The sequence below is a fragment of the Orycteropus afer genome, unplaced genomic scaffold (assembly GCF_000298275.1).
Source record: "Orycteropus afer afer isolate SDZICR_OR568_19922 unplaced genomic scaffold, OryAfe1.0 scaffold00090, whole genome shotgun sequence".
NCBI classification, from domain to species: domain Eukaryota; kingdom Metazoa; phylum Chordata; class Mammalia; order Tubulidentata; family Orycteropodidae; genus Orycteropus; species Orycteropus afer.
The window spans coordinates 4,151,467-4,178,049 of NW_006921677.1; the positions used below are offsets into that span (position 1 = coordinate 4,151,467).

Sequence of the window (26,583 nt, forward strand, 5' to 3'; positions counted from 1 at the left end):
CTTCTTCCTTTCGTTTTTTTTTTTTTTTTAATTTTTAATAAAGACTAATATATAAGTTTTATATTATCATGAATACAGGAAAAATGGTAGAATGTGGCAGATTCTGTGGGATACTGGGTACCTGTCTGTCTTAAGATTCCTCCATCTACTTGAAATTCTATTAATCTATGGGAAGCCAATTTACATTTGGGTAATTTTTAGATTCCTCTCTGCATGTAACAGGTGCAAAGGTACATACTTTTTTGTTGTTGTTATTCTCTGTAGTTACATAGCTTTCATAAATCAGTACCATCTGTTCTTTTAAAGACTTTTTTCTTGCCTTGGGTTGTATGGAGTCATGTTGTGTATGCTTTAAGACAGGAATCATTTCATTTCTCTGGGAAATGTAAATTCCATGGACTGTGTTAAATCTTCCTTTGCCATTCCATTTGGTTGTATTAGCTTGAGATGAGAAGGCTAGGTCTGGTTGAGGTGATGAAGCTTGTGTATGCAATACTCAACATCATAGCACTGTTTAATTCTTCACATGATGCCAAATAATTTGATATTGAGCACTGAGTTCTGTGGAGTGTAGTTTATATTATGATGGAACTGTACTGTATCTAAAAGTGTAATAACTATTAATTTCCCTTTACTGCACAAGAATATCTTCATTTTTTTCAAAACCAGTTTCCATTGAGTGGATTATGACCCATGGGCTCCCCATGTGTATCAGAGTAGAACTGTACTCCTTAGGGTGTTAAATGACAGATTTGGGGGGATATAGATTGCCAGACATTCTTTCAAGGTATTTTTAGGTGGATTCAAAGCTCCAGCCTTTATGTTAGCAGCAGAAATGTTAATAACCATTTGCGTCAGGAATTCCTTTATTTTTTTTTTAATCTTGTTTATTATCTAGTATTGTTTGTCCCTAAATTTATTTGAATTATGATTTTTTTTTGTTCATGAAGATTTTTTGCTCTAGTGATCCTAAAGTAAAATTATATGGTACATTTCCTCGTTTGTTTTTTTTGGGAAAATTACAATAGATTTATTTCTAATTGTGCAACAGCTTACCCTAAGTGTTTTCAGTTGTTTCTCACATATTATGGGAAATAACTTTTCCCTAGTGATTTGGCCAATTAATCAAGTAGACACAACATTAACAAAAATACCTTCTGGACTCCTATTTGTGATACTTAGGAGACCTGGAAACACATCCCCCTGGAATTACTTTCTGTGAAATGTAAACCAAAATAAAAAGTGGTTTAATTCAGGCTGTCAACATCCAAATAAATATTTTATTCCAGAGACTACAGCTCATTAATAGTTTGCATGTCTCTCATTAAGTTAGGGAAATTGTAGACACACTCTAAAAAGTGTGAAAAAGACCATCTAGTTGAGCTTTTTTTTTTTTTTTGTGGTAATAGAATTGAACCAATTAAAATATTTTAATACTCAAGCCCTTCAGGAAAACTATTGTAAATTTCTTTTAGAGGGTTCCTTGAGAACTTTGATTTCTGTCTGGGCTTCTTAAACATAAATATTAAAGATGGTTGTGCAGAACATTTAAGTAGGAATGTAAAATTTCAATTTTTGGAAAATATTTTTAAGATGATAAATATATTTTTTAAAATGTTACGTTTTTCTTTCAAGTAATAACTTCAAAATATCTTGTTTCTTGGAACTGAGAACTTGAATGTAGATTTGCAGGTGAATTGTTTTTAGATTAAGCTTTATTATGTGCCTATCTAAGGCACTTGACTGCTAACCAGAAGGCTGTCAGTTCAAACCCAGCAGCCACTCCTTGGAAGGAAGGTTGGGCAATCTACTTCTGTAGTGATACCACCTCAGAAACCCAAGGGGAGGGGTCACTATGAGTCGGTTTGACTCAACAGCACATAACAGCAACAACAACATGACATAGACTGTGTGGTTTTGTTTTCCTCATATAGTAGGCAAATCTTTTACAAAATTTGTGCTCTTGTTTTTACTGTAAATATTCATGGTGAGTGATAAAGAAGTAGTATGTTCTAATTAGGAGCTCTGGTAGCATAGTGGCTAAAAGCACTTGACTGCTAACCAGAAGGCTGGTGGTTCAAACCCACCAGCCACTCCTCGGAAGGAAGGTTGGGCAATCCTACTTCTGTAGTGGTACTGCCTCGGAAACCCAAGGAGGGGTTGCTATGAGTCAGGGCCGACTGGACGGCAAAAAAACAACAAACAACATATTCTAATTACAAATACTGTACTCTTTCCAAGGCATTTGGCTGCTAATCAGGTCACTAGTTCAAACCCATCAGCTGCTCTGTGGGAGGAAGATGAGGCAGTCTACTTCTGTAAAGATTTGCAGCCTTGCAAACCCAGTGGCAGTTGCTATGAGTCTGAATCAACTCTATTGCAGTGAGTGGCACTTTTTGCAGTGGCATCCACTTAAGTTACTGGATTTTTTTTTTCTTTTTTTTCTTTTTTACTTCTTTTAAAATCTGTGAATGTAGACTAAGGTATTTATTTAATACTCAAATAGGGGGAAAATTGTTGTTATTGTTAGGCCCTGTTGAGTCAATTCTGACTCATAATGACCTCATGCAACATAGTAGAACTGCTCCCTAGGGTTTTCCAGGCTGCAGTCTTTATGGGAACCCATCACCAGATCTTTCTCCTGCACAGCTGCTGGGTGGGTTCAAACTGCCAACTTTTTGGTTAGCATCCAAGTTCTTAATTGTTGCGCCATCAGGTCTTCTTACTAAAAACCAAACCAAACTCATTGCAGTTGAGTCCATTGTGACTGATAGTGACCCTGTAAGACAGAGTGGAACTGCACTGTGGGGTTCCTAAGGCTGTAATCTTTATGAAAGATCTCTTTCTCTCGTGGGTGGCTGGTGGGCTCAAACCATCAACCTTTTGGTTAGCAGCCAAACACTTTCAGCACTGCACTACCAGGGCTCCTTACAAGAGCCCCTTTGGGGGACAGTTAGACAAGATTACTTTTGAAATTATAGAATGATAATCAGATGGTTACCTATATCTGGTTTTCTTGACTACATGGTTTATGTGAGAGCTATTGATTTCAGAATGTATCATGTGTCTCCACTATAAGGGCTTTTTCAGTTGAAAGTTAGCCTTCACATTGTTACTCTTATGGAAGAGGCTAAGATTCTTAGTTTAATGGGAGTAAAGAGTAAAGAGCTAGCATAGTATTTTTATCAACACTTATCTGCTGGTCATTTCTGCTTGATCGGAAACTCATCCTTCTCAACTAGGCTTCTAAAATATTCATACCCTCTTATTCTTTTCTCTCCTTTGACTACATTGACCCTTCCATCTTTTGAAAAATTTGTTTCATCAATATAATTTGATTCAACAATAAAAATTTGTTTCATTGTATATGTATATATATATATAATGTATAGTGGGCAAAGGGTCAATAAAATGTTTTTCCCTTCTGCATGAGAACATAAACATTGGTTAATTTTTAGGCTCTATTACAAAATGCATGCATTATGTTTGTATGGTAAAAGTGTCCCATTTGTAAATTGTACATAGGCTGGGAAGTTAAATATCTGACAAGCAGATATGCCTATCTCTTGCTTCAAGAGATACTGAGTCATTAAGCTTTTACACCAAGGTAGCACTTGCAGCCACCCTAGAAAATTTCTTTCCTTGTACTGAGCTGTCATCTGGGAGAAACAAGTGAATAGCTTTTGGACAACTATGAACTCTACTCCTACTAAAGAGGAAAACATGATTCTACTCTGTTGGCAAGCTGGGTTTCCTGCCCTGTATCTTTCAAAGTGAATCTGATGCTAAGTGGCCTATGAGGGTTTTGTGAGTCTGAATGTTTAGTTGAAACTATGAAGACATCTACCCACTGATGGGTGTTTCAGATATATACTTGGGTAAAAATAAATAAATAACATGAAATGGCTGAAATAAAGGCTTGCAACTCTCTGCTCCATTCTTCCCAATCTTTGGTGTCTCTCAGAAGCATCCACTTTCAACATGTGCCATTGTTTGTTTTGTTACTTACTTCCATGTTTCTAAATTATGTTGCTGTTTCCTGATTACCAGTTACCAATATCTGTTGACTCTGGTTGTAGAAGATGAGAGTTTATCCTTTTACACTATTTCCACTCTCCCTGTCCCCATCCTCTCAATATTGTTACATCAGAATTATTAGCCATTGTTTACTTTATTATGCTATATAATAATTGGTCACTGGATAAGCCAGTAGACACCTTGCTTAAATTTCTTCTCTTACATATTTTCTTTTGTTTTTCGTGGAATTAGTTGATTACTTTTTTTAAAAAAAAATTGTTATTTTTTGCTTGTTTTTTCTCTGAATATCTTTAATTTTCCCCATACTCTGTATCAGGTCTACCAAAATGCCTATTATTTCCAAAATATTCAAAAATAATCAGACCAATTTTTAATTTCATTTTTCTCAAAGAGACAGACATCCCCAACCTCTTCACCCTGCTACTCCAATCTGGCTTGGTTCCTGTTTTCCTAAGCTGGCCTTTCACCTCCATCCTGGGCTTTCTTGAGCGTGGTTCAATATTTCATTGAGTTTCCTGGATCCTGTGCCTTCCTCTTTCTTATGTTACTTACTCATTCTATAGGAGCACACTTAAAAATAGTTTTGTAAGAAATAGTCCCTGGGAAATAAAGCCCTTGCATGTCTGAACATTCATGTGCTTTTTCAACTTTCACGTTTAATTTTTTGTTTGCTTTGAATATGTATTTCTGCACTGAAAAATCATTTTTTCCTCAACATTGACAGTAATACTTTCATCTAGTAGAATTTAATGTTACTATTAAGAAGGCATTGTTATCATGGAGCATTTATTAATGATTGTCTCAGTTTCAGTCTTTCCCTGACATACAAGTGCTGCCATCTGCCCATACATAAATTCATCTCTGTTATCAGGAGACAGTTTTCCATGGTTCTCTCACATTTCTGGGTATCTTAAGAGCAGAGGCTGTGCCTACTTTTGTCCTGGACTATCTTTTCAAAGGAGCTCTGGTAGTGTAGTGCCTAAGGCACTTGACTGTTAATCAGAAGGCTGGCGGTTCAAACCCACCAGCCACTCCTAGGAAGGAAGATGGGGCAATCTACTTCTGTAGTGCTACTGCCACAGAAACCCAAGGAGGGGTCACTATGAGTTGGGTCTGACTCGACGGCACATAACAACAATAACAAAAATCTTTTCAAGGACTAATGTACAACAAACAGCTTTGGAAAATAGAACATAGTATCATCCTCCAGAGCAATGAGTTTACTGTCCTGTATGAAAGATTTGGGTTCTCTAAGCTCAGAGGTCCACTGTGTGTGCTGATGTCCCATGGTCCTCTTCACATCACTCTGTGACAATTTTGACTTGAGGAACCAAGACGAACAGGCTAACACTCCAGCTACTGCTATTGCTGTAAGTAATGAGCAGTCCTTTTTCTCTGACCTAGGAGTTTTGTGTCTTCTGCAGGCATTCATAAAACTATTGCAAGCTAATGTGTGGGTTTTCTGGTAGGGTAAAACCTCTGCCCTTTTGAAATTCTTGCATCTACTTTCTCTTCAAAATTTCTTCAACCAGAAACCCGTAGTATTTTCCTCTCCAATATCATTCACTTAACTGTATCAGCTTTCAGATGTTCATCTTTTTCTTGTTTTATTTTCTTATCCCAGAGACATTTTATGATGAAAGTACTTTGTATACAGCAAAACACAGTAAGTTTTGTGTGTTTGGCAAGTTTCTAAAATATAGCTAATATGTTTTATATTTAATTGATAGGCAGTGTGTTTTATATTTAATCGAGTTACCAGGTACAGCATATGAATGGATGATTATATACTCTTAGGAACTCTGGTAGCATAGTGCCTAAGGCATTTGACTGCTAACCAGAAGGCTGGCGGTTGAAACCCACAAGCCACTCATTGGAGGGAGGGTTGGGCAATCTATTTCCATAGTGATACTGCCTGGGAAACCCAAGGAGGGGTTGCTATGAGTCAGTCGGGTCCGACTTGATGGCACATAACAACAACAACATACTCTTGGGTTTGAGTGTCTATATCCTAAACTATTTACTGGATTGTATATTATATGTTGTGTATTTATTATTTATTTATCTTTTAGGTATTGTTGGCTAATATTTATTGGATAGTAGTTGTGTGTCAATCACCATGTTATGCTTGTGACATGGATTATTTTACTTATTTCTCACAATAGTCGTAAGGGGAGAATTTTTTATTGTCTTCTATTTACAGCAGGAAGTGTAGAAACAGAAGGATATATAACTTGCCTTGGGCAATCTACTTCTGTAGTGATACCTCCTCAGAAACCCAAAGAGAGGTCACTCTGAGTCGACATCGACTCAATGGCAGTGAGAGTTTTTTAAGACTGTAAAGTTAATAAATGGTTGAGTTGGTATTCAGATCTGGGTCTTTTTAACTCTCAAATCAAGCTCTTAACCACTATGCTCTACTATAAAATAGAGAGAAGGCAAAAGAAAAAAAAATATATATGTGTTAAGTCACTGGAAATTAATTAACACTGTCTATTTAAGGATTATAATACTTAAATATTGATTTGAAATATATCATTGAGCTCAGTTTACTATAGTTATAAAGGAATTCAGTGTATAAGTCTTGTTAATGTTCAGTCATAGCTTCAATAAAAAGTACCAGACAACAGAATAAAACAGAATGGAGCTGATATTTACACATCTGAAAGTTGGGAAATTCTAAGTTGTGGTTCCCACAGCAACTGCAGCTCAGCCTCAGGGCAGTGAATGTTGCAATCCAAACTCAACACCATATGCGGCTCCATGAAATAATATTCTACATGCTCTTGGGGGCTTGATAATGGCCACCATGGGAACAATGAATGTGTAAATTATCAATTCCTGTTTTATCACTATAGTGTAGGGGCATTTCATTTATGTGGCTATTTCATAGTGCAACAAAGGTGTTTCAACTGGTTATATACATCTTGGTGGCATTTCAGTGGTGCTTAAATTATTAAGGCAAACTGAAACAAAGTGTCTTTCACGTGTGAGATTATTTTTATGTTTTGCATGTGATTTATAAACAGCCATGTTCGCTCTCCTCCCTACCCCCACTCCCAGTGGAAAAGCATCATTTCAGGAGTTCTTGTTTACATTCACAATGCAGTTCTGAGGTAGGTTCAAGATGCTGGTTAACCTTTGAAATATATTTCATGCTGGTGCTTAAGAGAGATAGATGACTAAGAAGTGCATATTAGAGCCTCTCAAAACACAGGCTCATCAATCTTCAAGTAGCTTGGCTTCATGCGGTGAACGGCCATCCAGGACACACAGAGATATCTAGCACTCAGAGGAAAGCTCAGTGCAGTCAGCTGATTTTGGTAGATTCTCAAAGGAAATATCATTTGGGTATTACCAACGGCTCTGCCTTGCCTTACTATCTCTTCAATAATTTAATATATTGTCTGACACTGTGTCCCAAACCTATAGCCTTTGCTTTTTATTTTGTTGATTGATGCCTTTGTTGATAGCATATAAATTTCTATTATGGATCTTTCAAAGATATGATTAAAAATAGAAAATGTGCACTTTCTTTCTTAATATAGGTGGTTTAATAAGTTCATATATAAATATCAGCTATAAAATTTATATAGCAAAAATGATAAACTTAACAAATTACATGTACTGTATACATAAATTCTGCACATAAACTTCAAAGAAATAGCTTAAATGAATTTTACATAGTTGTATTAGAAAACTTATTAACCCAGAGATTTCTTGCCATGATTTTCTGCTTTAATAAGCAGTAAATACTTACAGAGTAGCTACTAGATGCAACTAAGTAGCTCTAAGGTGAACAACATATGGGCCTCTTGACCATTGTGTTTGGAGAATCTAAGTCTTTTAAAATATTCTAATTTGATTAATAAGACCATTGATACTAGTCAGGCATGTTTATTATTATTCAAATGACTGTGAAAAGCAAATAGTTTATTAGTAAACTCTTTATACTTGCCTAAGGCATTTGACTACTAACCAGAAGGCTGGCAGTTTAAGTCCACTCCTCAGAAGGAAGATTGGGCAATCTTCTTCAGTAGAGATTCCTTCACCTCACTGCCATCCAGTTGGATTGTCTCATAGAGACCCCTCCCTGGGTTTTTGAGGCTGTATCACTACAGAAGTAGATTGCTCAGTCTTCCTTCTGAGGAGTGGTTGGTGGGTTGGAAACTCAAGGAGGGGTCACTATGAGTCAAACTGATCAACAACAGTGAGTTTTGCTTTTTGGTTTGTTTTTTTAAATCAGAAAAACAATGGCCAGGATTATAAAGTGAGGCACATTCTTGGGTGGCATTTATTTATTTTTCTGAACCATCACATTTATTCCATATGCATATTTTTGAGTACCAGCATACCTACCCAATTTCTGTAACATGCCAAAACATAATATTTATAAAATGTTGCCCTTGTAAAAAGAAGAATAAAAGGGTGAGTTTCATTATGCTTCTGTCTGTGCCTTTTCCTATGGTTGGCTTTATATGATCAGAAGTAAACAGAAATGATTATTTATGCTGAGATCTTAGTAATTTTATGAACCAGAAAACCAAAGTAGTGGTCCTTGAGTTGATCCAAGTCATGGTGACCCCTGGCTGGCACAAAAGGTTAAGAGCTCAACCACTAACTGAAAGGTGGGTGGTTCAGGTCCACCCAGAGGCTTCTTGGAAGAAAAACCTGGCCATCTGCTTCTGGAAGGCCACGGCATTGAAAACCCCATGGAGCACAGTTCTACTCTGACACACATGGGGTCTCCGTAAGTGCCTTCACAGATGCTTGCTAATAAACAGATAACTTTAAATGAAATGTCATAGAATGAAGGAACTTTTGTTAGGGAATGTACCCAATGCATATTCATTTTGACAAGCTATGATTGTAAGAACTGAGGAACTCACAGTTATGATTCCTAGGTGTTCATGAAAATTAAAATTTGTAATGGTCTCAACTGTTTTGATTCAAATCCCAATCACTAAAGATTTTTGAACATGCATCCCTAGTTTCACATATATTTATTAATATATCATCACCTTGTAGTAATACATGGTTACTTCATAAACATACCAAAAAGTAAATAAAAATGAGATAAATTAACATAAGTAGAAATTCTAATGTTTTCTTTCTTTATCCCATTCCTATCTTGTTCATGTCCTGGGATATGCTAATTCAGAAGACTGCTTTAAAATAGAGCTTTTTACACACACACACACACACACATCCATCTTATCATTAAAGGTCATCTTCCTAGATGAAAGACCTGTTTAACATGTTCGTAATGTTGATGATGCTCCAGGTTTATCTAGTTCCATTTTACAGTACAGAAAAAAACCTAACACAGAATGTACTTCTCTTTGTGTTGTTCTGTGTCTAGGATGAAGATGGGACAGAAGAAGACAGTAGCCGTGTTGAACCAGTTGGACATGCTGACACTGGTTTGGAGAATATACCCAACTTTTCTCTGGAGTAAGTTGCTGTGGTTTGCATTAGATTTGTAATATCCATGTAGCATCATTGATAGCAGCCAGTATTCCAAAAGCATATGGCATGCGGAATGTTTGTGTTCAGCTAAACACATGCCTTGTGTTGGTTTGTTTTTCCAAAGAGCATCTTTCATCTATTGAGTTAATTATGTAATGTAACAAGTATAGCATGGAACCTCCTTCCCATGACCTGTCCTGAGTTTCATGCTTTGACAAATACTATTAAATTATACTACACAATAGTATTTGATTTAAAATGCTGTAACACTTTTCACATTGCTTTTGTAAGTTGTCAGCATTTTGGTCATTCCTCCGCTTTTCTCAATTAAAAAAAAAATTATAACATACTTTATTTGAAAAAATAGTTGGATCATGTAAACACCAGTTATATTTTAGTATATATTTTTTAATTGAATAAATAGAACTTTTCAAGATTTTTGATGAAAAGAAAATAGAGGTCACAGGTTAGGGGCATGGAACATGATTTTCAATACAAAAGGGCAAAAATTTTTTTACCTGTTTTATCTTAACTTTAAAAATGGAAGATATTCTTAGGACTTCTTCCTTTGATAATTTAGAGCAAGGAGAGCAGTCAATTTTTTCACTTTTACTTTGTGTAATAGGTATGTGTGGGGGTCTAGTGTTGTTGTTATGTGCCGTCGAGTCAGACCTGACTCCTAGCAAACCCTCCTTGGGTTTCTGAGGCAGTATCACTACAGAAGTAGATTGCCTCATCTTTCTTCCAAAGAGTGACTGATGGGTTTGAACTGCCAGCCTTAATTCTGTCTTCATTGGGTATTCCAAGGGAAGAATCTTAAGAATTTTCTTAGCAACATTAGACAAGGTTCAAAATTAAATTACATTTTACCATACAGCTCTCTTAAATGCCTGTATTAAAAGCAAACTGGGCACCTCAGTATTCCTTTAAAAAGAATGTGGAATAAAATAAAGTCTTATTTAAGTAAATATTTGAGGAGAATGGCAGATTTTATATTGTCTTAAACAGTGGATGTGATCAAATCTATGCACATACATTTTCACTTTATATATGCCTGTCTTTAATTGTATTTAGCCTTTGCATTACACAAGCAGCATATTCATTCACAATACAAAGAATAACTTCAAGTTTCTCTTTATGAAATATAGGTAAAGAACTAATGTTTTATATGTAATAAAAACTATAATGTAGTCTTTATTAAGTCCATTGATAATAATTTAATTGGAATACTATTTTAAAATACTGTTAGCTAAGTACTGCTTAGTTCTCTACTGCAGTATATATATTAGAAGGCTCTATAAGGAAAGCAACCAAAAAATAAAACAGTGTCCAAACCCATAGCACTCTCTTTTTAGGGGTTTGGAAAGTTTACATCCTCCAAATTATAAATTTTCATTAAAACTAATCATGACTTTAATAGAAAAGATTCAAAGAAATAACTTACTAAACACATAAAGAATGTTGTGCCCTTTGTACTAAGTACTTTAATTATGTTATCAAAATGAATTCATGTTAGTTCCTGTCATAGAATTTCTGCTTTTAAATTTTAATTATAAAGATTTCTATGAAAATTAAATTGATTATCACTAGAAGCCCATTGTCCTTGAGGAAGAGGTTTAACAACCTGCTTTATAGAGCTCTTGTTACAATAGTTTATGAAATGGTGACTTGAGTCGGGGTAGTGGGCAACAAGGAGAGCTGGATCACCTCTGAACTGCCACCTATGGGGTGACTGCTTTGACCTCACTGACTTATTGGAAGTAGAAAATAGTCTGGCATATATATATATATATATATATATATAAGAGCACTTTTTAAATTTTAATGTGCTATGTAGCTGCAACACTTTTATTTGGTTAATCTTAAGAGTCCTTGCTATAGATATTGGGGATGGAAACGTTTCCATGGAAGTCTATAGATTTGACTTGCAAAATGTATGCTTATATTACACGCAAGAGTATGGTCCAAGAGAAATGGTCCGTGTCATTTTTAATGTAGTTATTCTGATGATTGCTCTCCCTCCATGCCGTCAGACTAGTGTTCAGGTATGTAGTGTTTAATGTTGCCTCATCCTCATGCTTATATTCCAGAATATGTATGTATATGCGTGTATGCTTGGTGAGATTTTTGTTTTGTTCTCCTTCGTTGTTTATAGTGTGTGTTGTTGCGTTTTTTTGTTTGTTTGTTTTGTTTCGGTTTTGGTTTGTTTACAGTACATGTTCATGCTCCCTCATTCATCATTGTCTCACAGTGATATGGTAAAGCTCGTACAAGTCCCCAACGATGGAGGGCCTCTGGGAATCCATGTAGTGCCTTTCAGTGCTCGAGGCGGCAGGTAACGTATCTTGGAGGTTTTTAATTGAATCATAATATGCAGTGTTTTATCTTCATTTATGCTCAGATATAGAATGGTGTTGATTTAGCATGTGCTTAATAGAAAACATTTTCATTTGGGGGCAACTGCGGCTTCATTCATACGTATACTTCATAATCATGGAAAGCACTTAGGATGATGAAGAGAGGGTTTGCAGGAACGCTAAGTAAACATCCATTTAAATGAGCCTAATACGCTTATTGTTCATCGCATCCATGCAGACATTTTATTTTGCTATTAATTGGTGATAGATTTTAAAGCCAGAATTCTAGCTGGATTTCAAAAATTAATGAGAGGTTCAAGCAGTTTTCTGGAAAGATTCCACCAATAAAAATGATCTTGATAACTTAGGTAAAGATTTGTTTTTAATCTGTTTAGTTTTTCAGTTTCATAAGACTGTTTGTGATTATGTTTGACCTTTTAAAAAGTTAGGCAAGCTATAGATTTATCCCCCACCATGTGCCTCCTTTCTTTCAGTCTCCACACACTTGAATGTTAAAATTTGTGCTCTTTGGTAATACTGACTTTATTACTTTTATAGTAAAAATATATATCCCTAACAATTTCAGATGCTCTATGCATATCTTTTCTACTGCTCTTCTTCTGTGAAAGATCTATGGTTGTAGGATTTTTTTTGTTTTACTCTATTCAAGCACCATGACTTGATTTTCCCACTAATGTTTGCTGGGCTGCTACCATTAACAAGTAAAGTGTAATGTGCACTGGCATTCTTCCCTAGGCACTGAAACCTACATGCATTTAACTTGTTGAAGTGTAATCTCATCTTCTCCTATTTACCCATCTAATGATTACCTGGTGAAAGGTATTTATGAAGTGTTTAGCTTTCTATTTTGGGACTTCTTTTTTCTTTGATTCTTTTCACCTTATTTGTCGTTTTTCATTTTAACTTCTTCTGCATGGGGAGACGAATAGGGAAAAGCTGGAAAGTAGCCATTGACTCATGATTGAGAACTTACAGAATGTAGTTAGAACTGTCATGAAGGAATGAACAACATCTAGTATGTTGTAAAAGACAAATGCAATATCAATTGCAGATGTGTAATTAAATTTTTTTGAATGATTGTACTACCTTCCTGGGATGTGTCAGTAACTGTGGTAAGTCTAGTTTTCATCCTTTTGGTAAAGTACTTGCTTTATGTAATGCCCTGGAGCTGAAATTTTGATTTATTTAGAACTCTGCTTGAGTGGGAGACTTGAATGTGTGTGCTATAACAGATGAGAAATGCACCTTGAATTTTTGGATTGTGTTATAGTCACAGAGTGTGGCTCCTTTCCATTTATCTTCTTCTTCTTCTTCTTCTTCTTCTTTTTTTTTTTTTTTAAATATTTAAACTCTAGAGAAGCATTAAAATTTCTCCAAAGAACTTTCCCTTACACAAGATTGGTTGTTTTAAAAATAGCCCTTGCCTTTATTTTATTTAGAAATATAATTTTAAATCATCTCAAAAACTGAAGTTTTTAATTTCTTTCATGAGTAGTGTGTAAAGATAAGAAGGCACTATGCAAGGTTGCAGCTTCACAGTATCAATATGCCTTTAACTGCAATGGAACACAACTCACAACAAATGAGATTTAATTGTGTATTTTTCAACTTTGAACCAGCATTTCAATTTCAAGCATGATATTTTCTGCCCTTTCATACACATTTTCCTACCTTAGTATGAAAGGGATATTAGGATAAAATAAATAGATGAAGAACTTAATACAAAGGAAGAATAAGATAGAAAAAGAAATCTACTGGTGAGGTTAACTCAAAAGTAGACACTCACAAACTCCACTACAGTTACTGGTTCCTATGGTCTTTTTGTTTTGACATGGGGAACTCATTCAAGACAACTGGAAGTTGCTCTGTTTTTCTATAATGAGTCATTTTTAATCCTCATTAATTTAATACTTAATAAAGAAAACCTTGCACATCTTTCCCATGTAAAAGGGAAAAACAGATTTAAGAAAAATAGATTCTTTATTAACTCAGTTAATTGTCACCAATTTTCATACTGGAAAGCAGAAAATAATTACTGTGTTCAACATCTGTGTTTCATCCCAGTGTAGACTTAGTTTAGTAACGTTTCTGCAGATTGAGGGTGACAGTGGAAGAGAGAAAGCAGATGGGCTGCTCAGAATCCTAGATACCAATCTTCAGGAGCCCAGAGACACCTGTCTTCCATGTTCTCAGGGAAACACTTAGAAGTAGGTTTTCTTATTCAGTTAAAGCAACCTTCCCAAGCAGTTACTGTATTGTAAATCCTGTGTTAGGTGGTGGGAAACAAAGACGCACAGGATATGGTCTTTCTCCAGGGATTTGCAGTCTAGGTGTAGTGATAGCTGAGGAATCACACAATTATAATAATGTGGTAAATGTTGATACACTTATATAGTAGATACTTTGTGAGCTGATAGAGGAAGAATTGTTGAGGTAGGTAAGTGAGGCTGAGTTGTTGGGGAAGATGATTTTAAATGTGATGACAATTTACAAAAGGAGTGGCCTCAACACCATTGTGGCTGCAAGGGTAAATCAAGCAATGCAGTATAGCAGAAAGGAAGAAATTAAGTTGAACTCATGAAGAAATTAACCTGTGTCTAGTGGGAATAAAGAATACATATATTCATGGTATGTACATTGAAATTTCTAAAAATAACTTCCTTTGTACAAAATTTCCATCATAATTGGGTGTTATTCAATCCCAATTTTGGAGCTACAACTAAATCAAACATACTTAGTGAATACTTACCTTTATGAAAGTGACATGTACACGTCAATGTTGATTTCTGTCTTAGATTTTAAAAGTCAAAGAATAAGAAATATTGGAAAATGGGAATTAGATACTGTAAAGAGAAGAAACAACAGGATGCCAAACACCTCACAGATCACATATAATTCAGGAAAATAGTAATTTAAACTTGTGAAATTAATATTAGAGAAATTTTAGAGCCTTGTAAGCATTATTGTGACCTTATATGTAATGAAGATTTTCTGCATAATAATCCTGCCAGGTCTACTACAAAGCTGTCTGCTAGAGTAGGTTGAATCCTTTTCCTTGATTAGTGTCATCAGTGACAGTTAGCACATGTTTGCTCCTCTCCCCAATCCCTCTTTTGAATGACTACCTCTTGATAGCTAGAAATGGAGACAAGTAGATGCATGGTAAAGATGTTATCTTCTCTATGAAGTACTTTTTTCTTTTTGTAAGTCATCTTCTTGTGTTTTCTTCAAAAATAAAATTAATCCCCATCTGGAACTCTTTATTCACACTGTTTCATTACCTTGATATCAATTTTCATTTCACATGTATAATATCATTTCCTCCTGATTTAAATGTCAAACATAACCTTCTTATTGAAATCACAAATGCTACTAGTTCCAGGATGGTTATGCATAATAATTGTGATTTTCTTTGGAAGAAAAACCACGTTTTATGTGTGTATGCATATATATTGTTGTTGTTGTTGTTATGTGCCGTCGAGTCGGCCCCGACTCATAGTGACCCCTCCTTGGGTTTCCGAGGCAGTATCACTACGGAAGTAGGATTGCCCAACCTTCCTTCCGAGGAGTGGCTGGTGGGTTTGAACTGCCAGCCTTCTGGTTAGCAGTCAAGTGCTTTAGCCACTATGCTACCAGAGCTCCTGATAAGTGTGTATATATATATATATATATATATATATATATATATTTCCACTGCCCCCCCAGGATCTAGCCCATAGCTATTGCTCAATAAAGCTTAATCCAGTAAATAAATGAACCCATGACTATTCATTTTAGCTATGATTTTACTGTATTAAAGAGTTTTTCCAAGACTTTCTAATGACATAAGAATATGATTACGCTGTAATACTATTTAAAAAGAAATTTATGTAACTGTATGGCACCTATCAACTACAATAGCAGCATACTGTAATAGGGGCTGGTCCTTTGAAAGGATGAAAGTTTGCATTTGGCTTTGAGGGATTTAAAGTTTAATTGAAAAATATGTGTATAAAGGGAGGCATGATATGTGCCAAAAGAGATGTGCCACAGAGATCTGGAGACAGACATGAATATTGAATATTGGGGTGTTGTTTTAGCAAACCCTCAGGTGCTTGATCTGTTTGTGAAAGATATATGGGACTTAAGTTGGTGGTATTGTTCTGGAAAGACAGTCATTCAAAGAAGAGATGATGTAAAAGGAGGATGCCACAGGCAAATGGCTTTTCAACCTCTTGTTTTCCATTTCATGTTCCCAGAATCAGATAAAGTATCAACACACTTGAAAACAACTTTTTAAATTGATAGGCTAAACTTTTTGTTTCATGACTTTTTCCTTTAGACTTGTTTGTTTACTTACAAGGCTATCCATAAATTTTGCCATCTAAACCCAGAAAATTCACAGCTCTAAGAATACTTCATAATGGTTAAGATTTTTGACTTGAAATTAAAGTGACCCCTACGTAATGGAGGAAAATGATTCTGAGATGAGAATTTACTGTTATATCATAAATTTGAGAATCCCAGTACCCACCTGTTTAGTTGGTTTGGTACATATTTTAATGAAGAATTAGAGCCACTTTGAACTTCTTGAGACTAGCTCAGGTGTTAAGAAAAGCTTTATTATATTTTCATATTTTTCAGGTATTGACCTGAGTTCTAAAATTCAGTATCACTTTTAAGAGAATAAACATGCTGTTGAGCTTTGAACACTCAATTTTAATTACATTTGAAAAACAACAACTTATTTTTCTTTACTGAATCTGTAATCTTTTGTCTAGAAGTTTTCAAATATGCATTCTCAGCTGCAAACTTTGTTGTTATTATAAAGGGCCTTAATACATGTATTTGTCTTAGAAAAACTGTATTGTATGTTTAGAGACATCAGTTTCTTTAGATGTAGTAGTATGGTACTTGTCATTTTTGCCCTAATTCGAAGTACTATGTTTTTATTTACTTTTTTGCTCTACTTCATCTAATCCATTAAAGATTTGAAAAAAAAAAATTGCAAGATTTTATTTTAACTTGGAATTTCTTTAAACTTTCTTCTGCTGACATCCTTTATGTGACTGGGTTTCTCAGGATCAATGTAGGGAACCACCCTGCCCATATGTGCCATGCTCAGAGAGGTGAGAGATTCCTTGGTGAGGGATCCCTTTCTGCCCATTCATACTTTGCCTTTTCTACAGTTGTGATGTTTCCACTGTGTCAGCTTTTATTAAGATGAATTATGATCATTTCCATACAGCTGGGTGGCAGTTGTGGGAGTTTACATCATCAAAGCAAAACTCAGACTAACTCAGCCAATTTAGACGTCAATAAAACATTTGTTACTTATTTTCCATTTTATCATTGGTTGTAATTTATACTTAGAATTGAAAATGTTAACATGTGTGACTGAGTTTGTTTTAATTAAGTGTATAATTAAGCTAATGAACCTTGTAAAAATGTAGTGGTGCAATCCTTAATATAATCTAAGCAGTTAAATTTCTAATTATGCATCCCAAATCATGTACAAAGATGCAGCATTTCAATGCCTTGTTTCTTGTAACTATATTCTTTTTCCTCTTATTCTTTTTTCAAGAAGCATTCTTCATAATCTCTGAAGAAAAGTCTTCAAAGAAAGATGTGTGAATTTGCCTATTTTATATTTTAAGACTCATAATGAAGGATTGAGATTCATACACAGTGGACTTAGTATACTTTTTCCAAACTTTGAAAACAAGTTAGAAAATATAAAAACTCTCACTGCCGTCAGGTCAGATCCAGCTCATAGCAACCCCTTCTTGGGTTTCTGAGGCAGTATCGCTATGTAAGTAGATTGCCCAATCTTCATTCCAAGGAGTGGCTAGTGGGTTTGAACTGCCAGCTTTCTGGTTAGCAGTCAAATGCCTTAGGCACTACACTATCAGAACTCCTCATTAGAAAATAGTCTTTTACTATTGCTAGGATTAAGTTTGGGTTGTTTAAGATTCAGCCTCCCCCCCTTTGCCCCTCCCCCTCATGAAAATTAATTTTCTTGAAAAGCATGTGAGCCAAAGAGGTTTGACTTCAGTTTCCTACAGGAGTGGAGGTTTTGTTTCATAAACCCCTTAGTCTTATGGTTTTTGTAAATCCCTTCACTCCCCCGTCAATGGATCCACTGTGTCTCTTCTCCCATGTTTGTCAGTGTAGCTAATAAAGGACTCCTCTGTTCTGCTCCTGGACTATTCCTGAAGCTGAACTTACCCCAACTTCTCCCATTTTTGTCTTCTCCTTTTTAAATTTTTTTGCCAAGTGGTTTCTTGTTCTGTGGGAATATGGTTGCCCCTGATGAAGAATTCTGGTACTAGCTGCCCATGAGAACAATTTTCCTCATAGCACACTGACATGTCAACATGTTTCTGAACTTCATAGGCTACAATTACTTTCTCTCATAAAAGTAGTACAGGGACCACAACATCACAGGTAGTAGATTCATTATACTTTTAGAACACTTCACATTCTTGTTGCTGGTGGAATTTGTTTTCAATTATAATATTTGAGGTAACTTTACACTGAATAAGGAGCTCTGTTGGCATAGTGCTGAAGGTATTTGCCTGCTAACCAGAAGGTTGGTGGTTCAAACTCACTAGCCACTCTGTGGAAGGAAGACTAGGCAATCTACTTCCATAAAGATTTACCACCTTGGGAAACCAAAGGGGGTCACTATGATTCAGAATCACCTTGATGGCAGTGGGTTTGGCTTTGGTTCTTTACATTGAAAAGGGCCCTGATGGCATGGTTAAAGCACTTGGCTGCTAACTGAAAGATCAGTGATTCAAACTTATCAGTCACTCTATGAGAAGAAGATGAGGCAGTCTGCTTACATAAAGATTTACAGTGTTAGAAACCCTATGGAGCAGTTCTACTTTGTGCTATAGGGTCCCTATAAGGTGGAATTGATTCAATGGCACTGGGTTTTTAAATTAAAATTTGGAGGCATGCACATACACACATTTTTCAGGAAGTCGAAGGTGTCTATTATCACTACTTTCTGTTGATTTCCCGTTAGAAGGTACTTTTTATTCTCTGTAGCTGTTATGTTATCAGTTCAATTTTCTTGGGAAGGTTTTTGACAGTTCATTCTCATTCCTTTTGTAATCATTTTCACCTAGTGGAGCAAATGAGATAATTTTGCAGATTGTACCACTTTGGTTTTAAATTAATCCATTCTTTTTGAGAGAATGATTCTAATAGTATGGTCAAGTACTTAGAAATCAGCAGGCTCCTAACTTCGCCTTAATTCAGTCTGTTCGTTGATTCCCTGATGTCTTGTTGTGTCACTGAGAGTGAAGTTCTTTCTCTGTTCTCCCTGCTCCCTGCCCCCATCAGTTGTCTAATCTCTGCTGCTGAGAAAAAAAGAATCTGAGGTTCTTGTAACTGTTTAACAATGTTGGATTCTAAAGCCTCCCTTAATAAACTTTCATTATGTTTCATGTAAATGTGACACTATATTAGGGCTTACTGTGAAAGATGCCATTCAATAAATGAAGCATATCATGCTTTCTTATTTTGCGTTATTATTCTAGAAAGACTACCAGAAAGGAAAAGAAAAAAAAAAAAAAAGTAAGGTTACAAAAGAAAAATGATTATCTTTACTAAAAAAAAAACAAAACAAAAAAACAAAAAAAAAACAAATGCACCATCATTGAGTCCATTCCAACTCATAGTAACTGTTCTGGTTATCCGGTGCCGCTCTGACAAGAAATATATACCACAAATGGGATGGCCTTAACAAACAGGGAGTTTATTCTTAACAATTTGGAGACTTTAAGTCCAAGTTCAAAGTGCCAGGCTCTAGGGGCTGGGTGAAAGCCCCTCAACCTTTGGGTCCAGCTCTGCCTCCTGCTCCCGGCCCACTGGAGCTAGAGGTGTTTCTTCACTCAGACAGCTGTTGTCTGCTGAGGCTGAGAAGCCCAAGGTTGACAAATAAAAAGTCACAGTCCCAATGTTACCAAACCACATGGCAGGCCATTAACTTAAGTCCATTGTGAGTCCCAACGTTGGCAGAGCATAGCAGGCTTCTGAGCAATGACACAGCTACATGCAGGGTCCAAGCGTGCTATAGGCTAGGGACCATTCTCAAAGCTTTTCCTTATATACAGAAAGCAGACCACATTCTCAAAGGCAGCTACTCAGCTTCATGTGGTAGATTGCACCATGGAGCTGATTGCCAGTCTCATCATGGGGAATAACTACTACCAGCTGCCCAGCCACTCAATGAGGCCCAGCTAAGTTGACACACAAACATAACCACCACAGTGACCAAATAGCACAGGGTAGAACTGTTGCCGAGGGTTTCCAAGACTGTAAATCTTTACTGAAGCAAACTGCTTCATCTTTCTCCTGGGGAGCAGCTTGTTGGTTCGAACCACTGACCTTTTAGTTAGCAGCTGAAGGCTTTAACCACGGTGCTACCAGCTGAATGTAAATCCATTGACCCATTCATCTGAAAAATGTTAATGTCACTGTGAAATTAAAGATTTCTAAGTTAGGCTATTTTAAACTGTCAGCTACTAAAAGAACTTCTTGTTGTATGCCACTGAGTTGATTCCTACTCATAATGACTCTAGTGCAGAGTAGAACTGCCCCATAGGGTTTCCAAGGCTGTAATCTTTACAGGACCAGACTGCCACATCTTTCTCCCATGGAGCTACTGGTAGGTTTTGAACAGCCAACCTTTTGGTTAGCAGCCAAGTGATTTAACCACTGGGCTACAAAGGCTCCTTATCTGAAAGGACCTATTGGAGATAAATTCATAAATATAAACAAATTATCAGTGCAAATAGTTACTAAGTAATTTACATTTAACACACCAGCTGCTGTCAAGTGGATTTCAACTTATGGTGAGCCCATGTGTGTCTGAGTAGAACCGTACTTCATAAGGATTTCAATGGCCGATTTTTCGGAAGTGCTGAAAGAAGCACTTTCTTCTGAGTTGTCTCTGGGTGGACTCATACCTCTAAACTTTAGGTGAACAGCTGAATATGTGAACTATTTCAACCAGCCAACGACTCCAGCATTAAAACAAATCTATATAAATTTCTCTAAAATGTTCTGTGGGCTATTTTTTAAATACACAAACTAATTTAGGATAAATAAGGAACAATAATAATTAGTCATTTAGATGGCAGAATTGTAACCATATTAAGAAATTGCTTATGATTTCACTGATTAAAAACTAATTAATTAACTGGAGTGACTCTTTTACTCCAGTTTAATTAATTGGGCACTTTGTACTGCAGGGACTAAATGAATGTACTTTTAAAAATGTATTTCCCTCTTTTTAGGTAGTTCTTAGAAACAGCTATGACCAAGCTATTGTCGCCTTTCAAGTATTCCTTTATGTGGCTGTTTGTGAAAGTGAAATGGTACAATGTCTTTTCCTAGTTCTAGTGTTATCAATAACTATGATTTAATATGATTTCTCAAATTAATGCTTCCCACTCAACAGAAGAATGTTCTTGTTGCTAGGTGCCATCAAGTCACTTTAGACTTATAGTGGCCCTGTATACAACAGAACACAACAGTGTCCAGGCCTGAAACATCCTCACAATCATTACTATGGTTACAGACACTGTGCCAATCCATGTCATTGAGGTCTTCCTCTTTTCCACTGATCCTCTGCTTTACCAAGCGTGATGTCTTTCTCCAAGTATTGCTTCCTTGTGTTTATGTGTGCAAATTACATGAGATGTCTCTCCACCCTCACTTCTAAGGCACATTCCAGCTGTACTTCTTCCAAGACAGATTTGTTCATTTTTCTGGCAGTCCAGAATATTTAATATTCTTCACCAACATCATAACTCAAAGGCATCAATTGTAGTTTGGTCTTCCTTATTCATTGCCTCATTTTAGCATAAATATTAGACAATTGAAAATGCCATGGCTTGAGTCAGGTTTAGCTTAGTCTTCAAAGTAATATCTTTGCTTTCTTAGAAATTTTTTGCAAAGTGGTTTCTTCTTCCATGGGAACATGAAGCAGCAGATTTGTCCAATGCAATATAACATTTCATTTCCTGACTGCTGCTTCCATGAGTGTTGATTGTGGATCCATATAAAATGAAATCATTGACAACTTAAATATTTTCTGCATTTATCATGATATTACTTTATTGGTCCAGATGTGAGGATTTTTGTTTTCTTTATATTGAGGTGTGATCCATACTAAAGGTTGTAGTCTTTAAACTTCACCAGTAAGTACTTCAAGTCTTCTTTGCTTTCAGAAAACAAGGTTGTGTTGTCTGCATGTTGCAGATAGTTAATGAGTCTTCCTACAATCCTGATGCTGCATTACTCTTTGTGTAGTTCAGCTTCCCAGATTATTTGCTCAGTGTACAGATTGACTAACTATGGTGAAAGAATACAAACCTGATGCCAATCTTTCCTGATTTCAAACCATACAGAATTCCATTGTTCCATGCAAATGACTGCCTCATGGTCTATGTACAGGTTCCTCATGAGCACAAGTAAGTGTTCTGGAATTCCCATTCTTCACAGTATTCTCCATATTTTGTTATGATCCACACATTTGAATGCTTTTGCATAGTCAGTAAAGCATGGGTAAACACCTTGCTAGTGTTTTCTGCTTTCAGCCAAGATCCACCTGACATCAGCAATGATATTCCTCATTCCACATTCTCTTCTGAATCTACCTTGAATTTTTGTCAGTTCCTGCTGCAAATGTTTTTGAATTATCTTCAGCAAAATTTTACTTGCATGTGATTGATGATATTGTTCAATAATTTATGCATTCTGTTGGATCACCTTTCTTGAAATGGGTACAAATATATATCTCTTCTAGTCAGTTTTCAGGAGCTCCAGTAGCGTAGTGCCTAAGGCATTTGACTGCTAACCGGAAGGCTGGAGGTTCAAACCCACCAGCCACTCCTCGGAAGGAAAGTTAGGCAATCTGCTTCTGTAGTGATACCACCTCGGAAACCCAAGGAGGGGTTGTTATGAGTCGGGTTCGACTCGACGGCACATAACAATAGCAGTCAGTTGTCAAGGTAGCTTGCTTTCAAATTGCTTGGCATAAATGAATGAGTGCTTTCGGCATTGGATTAGTTTGTTGAACCATCTCAATTGGTGTTCTGTCAATTCCTGGAGCCTTGTGTTTCAGTAATGCCTTGAGTGCACCTTGGATTTCTCCCTTCAATACCCTTGGTTCTTGATCATATTCTACCTACTGAAATGGTTGAATGTCTGTTAATTTTTTGGTACAGTGACTCTATGTTTTCCTTCCATCTTTTCTTGATGCTTCCTTTGTCATTCAGTGTTTTGCCCATAGAATCCTTGAGTATTGCACCCGAGGCTTGAATTTTTTCCTCGGTTCTTTCAGATTGAGAAATGCCAAGTATGTGCTTCCCTTTTTTCTAACTTCAAGTCTTTGTTCATTTCATTATAATATTCTGCTTGGTCTTCTCAAGCTTCTTCTCATCCTTCCTAATACTGAGATAGTTAGTTTGTTCCTGAATCTATAGTAGTGTTATTACTTTTACCTTTGAGCTGAGGTAGTGTTTGTATTCACATGTTGTTGTTGTTGTTGTTATGTGCCGTCGAGTCGGCCCCGACTCATAGCGACCCCTCCTTGGGTTTCCGAGGCACTATCACTACGGAAGTAGGATTGCCCAACCTTCCTTCCGAGGAGTGGCTGGTGGGTTTGAACCGCCAGCCGTCTGGTTAGCAAGCAAGTGTCTTAGCCACTAGTTCCCATATATGATAGTAAATAGCTATTTTCTTTTTTACATACTGTTATCTTCCTTATTCTTTAATAATTTAGACTGTTCACTAGTAAGAATGTAGGCACTATTTATCAATTAGTAAATTTACAAAAGACACTCAAATATTATCTCCCATTACTTTTTAAATTGTGATTTGGGTGAAAGTTTATAGAGCAAATTTGTTTTCTGTACAGCAGTTCATACACATTTGTTTGATAACATTGACTGCAATCCCCATAATGTAACAGCTTTCTTCCCACTTCGTCCAAGTAGTTACCTTTTTCCTGTGTCATTCTTTCCTATTCATTCCTGTCTTATGAGCTTTCTCCCTGTGCAAATACTTCCCTTCTTATATCCCATGATTGGTTGTTCTAAGGAGTGTACCTACCTGGTATAAATTTCCCCCTTGTATGCCTCTCTGTTGTTTGGCTGGAAGCCATGGAAATCAATTCCAGGCCTAAAGTGTGACTATGGGCCATAATCTCAGGGGTTTCACCAGTCTCTGTCAGACAAGTAAGCTTGGTCTCTTTTTTGATTTTGAGGGTTTTTTTTTTTTTTTTCACATTTTTTTCCCTCTTTATCCAGGATCTCCTGCACTGATGCCTTTCTTACGGGCTGACAGTGATAGCCAGGCACCATCTAGTGTGAGATCTCATGGTCATAATAGGCTGAAGTTCACATCATGTACTAGTCCCTTGGTATAGTTGTTTCTATGCATCTTTCATTCATTCTTCTTTGCTCTGGACTGTCTTCCGTTACTGTTCATGTACTTTGGTATACTTGACCCTACTGAAATGCACTGTCTGCTTTACTATGTATAACAATCAAAATTTGATTGGAGTTAATGAGTGCCTTAATGTTCATGGAAGAAGCAAGGTTGTACTTTAAAATAGCTAGTGAACAAGGTGAAACACAAGACCTTTGCTTATTCAGTACAATTGAACTTAGTCTTTGTTTTAAAATGATACTTTTGGGGGGGGGAGGAATCCAAATGTATAAGCTGTTTCATTTGTATTCTGTTTTGTAATTCCCTTATTAGAAATATGAGACTGGCTAAACTCAATCACCCATTCATTTCATTGTCATTTATCAAGACCTTACTACTGAGCTAAGTGCTTAAACATGTATTTCTGAATTCTATCTTCTGTATCTGCCAGGAGCTTACAATGCAATAGTAGAGATAAAGTGTATATGTAAGTAACAGTAAGAGGAGAATGAGATAAATGGCTATAAAACAGATACAGTAATTACTGTAAGTGTTTAGAAGAGGATGCTATCTATTTGGATATATTTCTACTGGAAAACGTACGCAGGATACTACAAATGGAAATTCTTTTGGAAAACATACAGGGTCTATTGGAAGTTATGGTGTCATCAGCTTAAACTTGTTCAGTGTTCCAAATTCTTCTGTCTTTGTGGACATTGTTTTCATTTGTTTCTGTAAGTATTAGGAATTATGAGACAAAATGGAAAGTTGGAAGTGCCCCAAATTATTTCACGTAAAAATTTTTACAGGATCATGATACATAATTTATGCTAGCCATCAAGTAAATCATAGCAATCAGCACAAGGCAGAGACTGATAATATTCCTTATACAGACACTCCCCTGGGTTATGAATGCCTAGCTTAGGGACAACTTGTAATGTTATGTAATTAACATAACCGTTTAATGTTACATAAATTTGGCCTCACTTTAAAACTACTGAACCAACAAATTTTCATTATCACATTCACCTATACTCAATGCATGTACAGCTTTGAAATTTTTGAAAAGACTTCAAGCTTTTTCTTACACTACTCAACCCACTGTAGTCAAGTTGATTGCAACTATAGTGACCCTATAGGACAGAATAGACCTGCCTCATAGAGTTTCCAAGGCTTTAAATCTTCAGGGAGGCAGACTTCTCTGCCACATCTTTCTCTGATGGAGTGGCTGATGGAACCACCACCTTTTTGATTATCAGCTGAGCTCTTTAACCACTGTGCCACTGGGGTTCCTTTTTCTTGGAGTAAATCAAAACCAGGCTCACTGCCATCAAGTTGTTCCTGACTCATCGTGACCCCCGTAGGGCTTCCAAGGCTGTAAATCTTTACAGAAGCAGATTGTCTTCTCTTTCTTCCTCAGGGTAACTGGTGAGTTTGGACAACTGACTGTTTGGTTAACAGCCTAATACCTTAACCACTGCACCACCAGAGTTCCTTTTTCTGGTCCTAAAGTAAGGCTAAATAGGAACTGTAATCACCTGTTCTGACTACAAATTCTCAAAAATACAGTAAGGAATGAATCTTATTAGTAACCTGCAGAGTGCTTGTACTATGACTTTATAGTGTGATGATTTGTTTACTGTTTGTCCTGGAGTATACAGAATATTAAGGAGCTCTGGCAACACAGCACCTAAGGAATCTCATTGCTAGTCAGAAGGTTAGTGGTTCAAACCCACAAGTCACTCCATGGAAGGAAGACTGGGCAATCTCCTTCTGTAAAGATTTACCATCTCAGAAACCCAATGAGGGGATCCCTATGAGTTGGAATCGACTTGATGGCAGTGGGTTTCATTTTGGTTTATATAGAGTGTTCTACCAGTTAGGAGGTTAGTCTTCTACACCAAGTACATTCACAATTTTTACTATTGACTATTTTGATTTCTTCTGTATGGTTACCAAAGTTTGGTTAAAGTTTTTCCTTTAACTTAAAATTTGATGGCAAATACTGAAGAGTTAAGTGATGGTTGGCATTATTTGAACCAGTCATCGATTTTCTCTTATTTTTCTTCAAATACTGGTAACATATTGCTTACTTTTTGAGAGACCTAACATGGTTTGCAACCCAGAATACTAGACACACTCAAATTCAAATGCTGTTGTTGTTGCTGTTGTTATGTGCTATCGAGTCAAACCCGACTCATAGCGACCCCTCCTTGGGTTTCTGAGGCAGTATCACTACAGAAGTAGGATTGCCCAACCTTCCTTCCGA

At 36.4% G+C, this 26,583-nt stretch overlaps 1 protein-coding gene across 1 annotated transcript in view; it reads left to right on the forward strand.

Moving 5' to 3' along the window:
* The window catches only part of PARD3 (par-3 family cell polarity regulator), a 1,032,882-nt gene that overhangs the window by 590,206 nt on the left and 416,093 nt on the right, over window positions 1-26,583 (forward strand). The window contains exons 6-7 of the mRNA XM_007942439.2: window positions 9,401-9,492; window positions 11,759-11,842. Coding sequence (XP_007940630.1) covers window positions 9,401-9,492; window positions 11,759-11,842 — 176 coding nt within the window. The remainder of the gene's footprint in view (window positions 1-9,400; window positions 9,493-11,758; window positions 11,843-26,583) is intronic.